The 6,028-nt window shown below is 31.8% G+C and overlaps 1 protein-coding gene across 1 annotated transcript; it reads left to right on the top strand.

The window, feature by feature from the left end:
• The first annotated feature begins 817 nt into the window (after positions 1–817).
• Positions 818–5,355, top strand: LOC131178641 (uncharacterized). Its single transcript, XM_058143892.1, has 4 exons — positions 818–1,010; positions 1,371–1,465; positions 3,099–3,373; positions 4,187–5,355. Exons 1-4 carry the CDS (start codon positions 981–983, stop codon positions 4,987–4,989), a joined length of 1,203 nt encoding a protein of 400 aa, XP_057999875.1. The 5' UTR covers positions 818–980; the 3' UTR covers positions 4,990–5,355.
• Positions 5,356–6,028: the final 673 nt, after the last annotated feature.

Consider the following 6,028-nt stretch of genomic DNA (forward strand, 5'->3'; position numbering starts at 1 on the left):
TATTGTTAATCTATTTATTAATTATAATTATATTTTCATTGTTAAAATTAATTTTAAAGTTTAATATAAAATTTTGTAAGAAGTAATTAATTAAAATATGAAATCAATAAATAAAAAATAAAAATAAAAATATAATTTATCTAACTATTATTTATAAAAATATAAAAAAATATACTTAAAGCGACAGATAAATACTTAATCACCAATAATGCATATTAAAAATAATAGCATACTAATTAATATAAATTTGTCTCTAAACTATTTAGTGATAAAAATATGTGCCACTAATAATTTTAACAATTGATACCCTCTAAATATTATTACCACTAATGTTTTAGAGATAAAAATTTTATTGCTAAATCCTTTAAAATGTCAATTCTATAAAATTATATATTATCTCAAATAATTTAATGACAAAATATTTGTCACTTAATGTTTAATAATTTTATTTTTTGATATTATAGTAATTAATATAAATTAATATTTTAATAATAATTCTAGTTATATTAAAAAATATTATAATTCCTAATATAGTAATTTCATAATTATAATTCCATAAATATTATTAAATATTAAAATTTGTTTAATTTATTTTAATAAAATTAATAAGTATATATATAATTAAATAAAAATTTTGCGTTAATTGCATATTGAAATAAAAAAAAAAATTGTTAATGAAATTTAAGTAGATGTACCGCATCATTAGTTATAAATTTATAATTTATTTTAATTATTTATATTAATAAAATATAACTTTAATCAAACTTAAATTTATTTTTATATATAAGAAAATTTTAATTATTTCATTTTCAATAAGAATAAAATATAACTCTCTCGTCTTCTACTTCGACGCAGCCTCCACCATCCCCAGCGACTAGAGGACGCTATTTTAAATTGGGGAAGTTCATTTCCTTGGGCAAGTTCATTGACCTGGTAGTGAACACGGAGAAGACGATTTTCTTTGCAGCTGAAATTTTGCAATGGCTTTTCTGTTTAACAAATTTCAAGAGGTATGAACAGAAATCTCTCTCTTTTAGCGTAGTTTATCTATTCCGTTCTGTTTGGTTCAATTTCATAGTAATTAAATGCATAAGAACATAATCGATTGTTTAGGTTTATGTTTTTGGGCAAATGAGTGCATTTTGGTTCAATTACACGGTAACTAGGATAGTATCGAGCTTGTATGAACTCTAGTTCTCATCCATTAAGTTGAAAAGAATTTTAAATTTTTTATCAATCACTTGTCTGAGGATTCCGCAAATTATTTAATCCAATAGCTAAAAAATTTGGTGAGCTAATTTGATCTTGAACCTTTTTTTACACTTCCCTCTTCTTGATGATTATTGGTGGGTTTTTGTTTATGATTCTAGGCAGTGAAAGTTCTTGCAAAAAGTCCTACATTTGCCAGAGATCCAAGGCAGTTACAATTTGAAGCAGACATAAATCGCCTTTTCCTATATACCTGGTAACTGTTATTTGTTGTTGAAATGATCACTGGTTATAATTTTCCCTTTTTCTAATGTAGAATCTATGTGGACGATGAGAACTTCATTCATATTATCGTTTACTATTTGCCAGAACTTCATTCACATTATCATTTAGCATTTGTAATGACCAAGTAACCATTACCAACTCAGTAGTCCTGTCACATTTAAGATGTGCTGCTTAAGTGTTATTTTACTGTTTTCTCTCATTCTAGCGTCTCGCTTCATTTATTTCTGCAGTAATTTATCTTCATTGCACATTTAGATCAGACTCTACATTGCACATTTAATGTTGATGTTTCTCTTTACAATCTGATCTCAGCCTCCTACATTGATTTTACCACTTGCAACCAAGTACTGTACTAACCTTTAAATCTCTTGTTTTAATTTTAGGTAAATCATTCATGATTAAGTAAAGAAAAAGTTCCTAAATAAGTATCTAATGATGCCAAGATCGGAACATATTCCTGTAGTGATAAAATCTAATTGTCTTTGATTTGAAATATCACAGTTTTACAGGAACACCATGTGAAGTATTAACAGCTTCTAATTAAGTTAAAATAAGCTAATATAATATATTTTTATCCCTAGGATCCACCATTTGTGTTTTTTATAGTAAAAAAGATCATGTGATTGTGGGCTTTGGTCTTGTTTGCTAGCTTAAATGGTAAAATCTGTTGGAACTTCACACAAGTCTCAACTCTTAAAGGTTCAATGCTTTATCAATTTTAACCTATTGTTTTAAGTTAATCCCTTCTGCTTTTGACTTTTCAAGTTGGTAACAATTTTCGTCAATATTCATGCAAATTTACTATTGTTTTTGCTATTGCTGATTCAATTTAAATATTAGGTTTTAGTTGTTTTAATTTTCCTGTTACCATAGTAACAAAATACCTTTCTATCTCTCTGCCCCAACTTTTCCATCCCCTCGATAATTTCATCAAACAACTGGAATGCAAATCTGAAACTCCAAATCACCCAGCTCTTTCTCCTTTTCAAACTGTATACAACTCAACTCAACTCAACTAAACCTTTCCAAACTGTATAAAATAACTTAAAACCTACACAAGCCATTATGACTTTGCTCTGAGAGAGAGAGTCTTTCTCCTTTACAAACTGCATAAAATAACTTAAAACCTAGACAAGCCATTATGACTCTGCTCTGAGAGAGAGAGAGAGAGAGAGAGAGAGAGAGGACGTGTTTCAATTATGTCTGATGGATCTTTTAATTTTAGTAAATTAGTCCGTAAATTACTACATTTGTTTTTCTATCAATGGGTTTGGAGTGTGTTCCCATGTTAATCTGGCGTTAAAATGGAAGGTAAATGTAGATATAACTTGTTGACTAGAAGAAGTGGCCGTCTTTTGAGCACCAAGAACTGTCAAATGGTGGCATTTTGCACAATTATCTCTCATGAAATTGCTTAAATTGCCATATGCAATTCACTTTTTGCATTTGCAAAATGATATTGTTTGGTTATCATGAGTGGCTTTTTATCCAAATTAGTCACTTTTGTTTATGTTAGAAGTCCATTTTAGCGCCACTTCCAAATGGCTCATTAAATGTTTCTAAGTAACTTAGAATTGTTTTTCTTGAAATTGTAAATTCTTTAGCTACAATCGTTTGGAGAGGAATGTTGAAGAGGCAGATGCAGAAGAGATCATTGAAATGGCTAGTAAAGCTTCTGTTGCTGATCAGGAGAAGCAAGTCCAAGAAAACATCCATTCTCAAATTGAAAATTTCTGCACAGCTATGGATGAAATTCTTCTTCCTGATATGAATAAGAAAAGTGAGCCAGGTGAACCACTTGGGCAGTCAGATACAGCTTCTTGTCATAGTGGCCTTAGTTTGGCTGTGGGAAAGAGTGATCAACCTACTGTTCGTCCAGGTGAGTTTGCTTTCATGATCGTATTTACTACTTGTTAGTTCTATTAGTTTTCTGGAAGCCTTTAACTATTATTATCTTGGTTGTGTTCTTAGAAAATAATCTTGTGAAAAAATACTGTTTCTTTTGAATATATATTATTGGATATTATAGTTTTTACTCCTGTATTTGATTAATATACTAAACATAATATGGATTTGTTATTTTTTATATATTCATTAGTTTGGTTATTATATGTTTGGCTTTAATTTATTTAACATTTTTTGCCTCTTCCAATCCCTATATATATATATATATATGATGTGTATTTTCTTGACAGCTGTTAGTTAAAACAGATCTTCCTTTATTTCTTTAATTCTATTAAACCTAGCTCTAATTCTAATAGATCAAGTTTTCCTCTGATTGTGGCCTATGTCAGCAGTAAACATAAAACAAAAATAAAATGGCAGAGCAGATGTGCTAACTTTTTATAAAATAATCCTGATCCATTGTAACTTAGACTGTTGGGATGATTGTGTGTCACCCTACTTATATTTTTGCTTCTTTCTGATGTTCTTTCATTAAATGGCTTCCAGAGTCACAAATAACCAGTTTCTTTGTATTTATGTCTTTCTTGTCCTTATTTGCATCTGATTCTGAGATGAGTCAGTCTGGAGACTGCAAAATTATCCGGAATAAATTATTCACCAAATAACTGATAACCATGTGTTGCTTAATCAGTTGTGGAATTGTGAGCACTGTCATTGTGGCTCAGACGTTTGTATCTAAATTTGACTGAACTTCTATTCTTCTGATTACTGATGATTTTCAGCACAGCTATGTCTGAGACAAGACCATTGAAAAGTGCAGAAGTTTCATGGAGGTTGAAAGATATCATTGGCTACACACTTGGTCGGAAGGCATCTCAGATACCCCACAAAGAAGCTGGACAAGGCTTATTTGTAGATGGTGAAGCTGATGTTGGCACTGTGATTGCCTTGTACCCTGGCGTGATATACACCCCACCTTATTATCGTCATATCCCTGGATTCCCAAGAGTTCATGCCCATAATACATACTTGATTACAAGGTATGATGGTACTGTTATCAATGCCCAGCCCTGGTGTTCTTGGGGCGAAGCCCATGAAGTGTGGAATGGATCACTTGTGCCAGAAATCAGGCCTAATGTGCAAAGTAGCGAGAAAGGTTCGGATCAGTTCTGGAAAATGCTCAGTAAGCCTTTAGAAGGGATACAAGTTAGTTGTACTAGTGAGGTCCTAGAGCGGAGGAACCCATTAGCTTTGGCTCATTTTGCCAATCATCCAGCAAAGGGTATGGCTCCAAATGTCATGATTTGCCCTTATGACTTCCCATTGACTGAGAAGGACATGAGAACCTATATACCAAATATACCATTTGGCAACTCGGAAGAAACGAATATTAGAAGATTTGGCAGCTTTTGGTTTAGATCTAGGGCAAAAAAGAGTGGGTCTGATGTTCCTGTTCTGAAGACTCTCGTTTTGGTGGCTACTAGGACACTTTGTGATGAAGAAGTGCTGGTGAACTACAGGTTGAGCAACTCAAAGCGACAGCCAGAGGGGTATACTCCAGTGGATGAAGAGGAATACCGAAGGAGATGAAGCTAGTGAGTGAAACTTGAACGTCAAAAGTGTTGTATAGGCAGGGTTTGTGCCTCATGGAGCATACTTATGTTGCACCAAGGATCTGGCTTGGAGCGTACCTCATTTTCTTCTTAATTTTTAGGAATTGAACTCTCAGTTTTCAACCTCTTAAAAGCTAGAACGTCTAGGTTTGATAGGTTGGACTATAATTTAGACTGACAGGACTGGATTATCTTATTGAGTTAGCAAAACTTTAGGGGTGATAATTTTGAGTTACTTGGTCTTTTTCAATCATTTGTTTGATTCTCAAGTGTAAAAATAACCCAATTAAAGATGGTGAATCTTTCATATGTTGGAATAGAAGGGGCGGCAACATTCGGTCTAGAGCATCAATGTAAACTAGCCTCCCAAGCAGCAAGACCGTTGCTCCACCCAAATTCTTAATATTGACCTTGTAACTCACCCAAAAATTTGACTATTTTTTAGTATAAAAATCATTGCCTTGTATATGGGAAGACGATGCTAAACTTGGTTCCAGGGTCTCACACATTTCAGGTTTTTTTTTTTCAAAATTATTTGTCACATTTAAAAAATCAAGGAGCATTAATCTTTCTTTTTTTTTTTTTTTCTAATTTTACCCTTTATCTCTACTGAATATAATAAATATTTGTATGCAATTTTTTAGGTGAAATAAAGGGTAATTTTATCAATTACTAGTATGTTTTTATGAAAAAAAATGAGATTATTCAATCAATACATACCTTAATTACCATGCAAAACCCAAATGCGAAGGCAAAAAAAAATGGAAGCAGGACACCATGTTTTGCCTACAGAATTGCAATCCACATAGAAATTTTAATTAAAAACTAAAGTTAAAAAACAAAAAGTCAGTAGATTAATTTTAAGAGATATAAAATATTATCCATATAACCACTTGAAATTGAAATTGAAACCACTTATCTATGAGAGGAGACTCATGATTTGCCACAAATAGAGGACACGCGGCGTGTCCTCTATTTACTACACTGACACCAATAGATTTTGTCGGGACATTTTA

The sequence above is a fragment of the Hevea brasiliensis genome, chromosome 3 (genome assembly GCF_030052815.1).
Source record: "Hevea brasiliensis isolate MT/VB/25A 57/8 chromosome 3, ASM3005281v1, whole genome shotgun sequence".
Taxonomy (NCBI): domain Eukaryota; kingdom Viridiplantae; phylum Streptophyta; class Magnoliopsida; order Malpighiales; family Euphorbiaceae; genus Hevea; species Hevea brasiliensis.

What these genes read in the sequence shown, in the direction of transcription:
- LOC131178641 (XM_058143892.1), top strand. Translation starts at nt 981, where the DNA reads ATGGCTTTTCTGTTTAACAAATTTCAAGAG. An exon ending in TGTTTAACAAATTTCAAGAG is followed by an intron (nt 1,011 to 1,370) that starts GTATGAACAGAA and finishes TTATGATTCTAG; the next exon opens with GCAGTGAAAGTTCTTGCAAA. An exon ending in TCAACCTACTGTTCGTCCAG is followed by an intron (nt 3,374 to 4,186) that starts GTGAGTTTGCTT and finishes TTTTCAGCACAG; the next exon opens with CTATGTCTGAGACAAGACCA.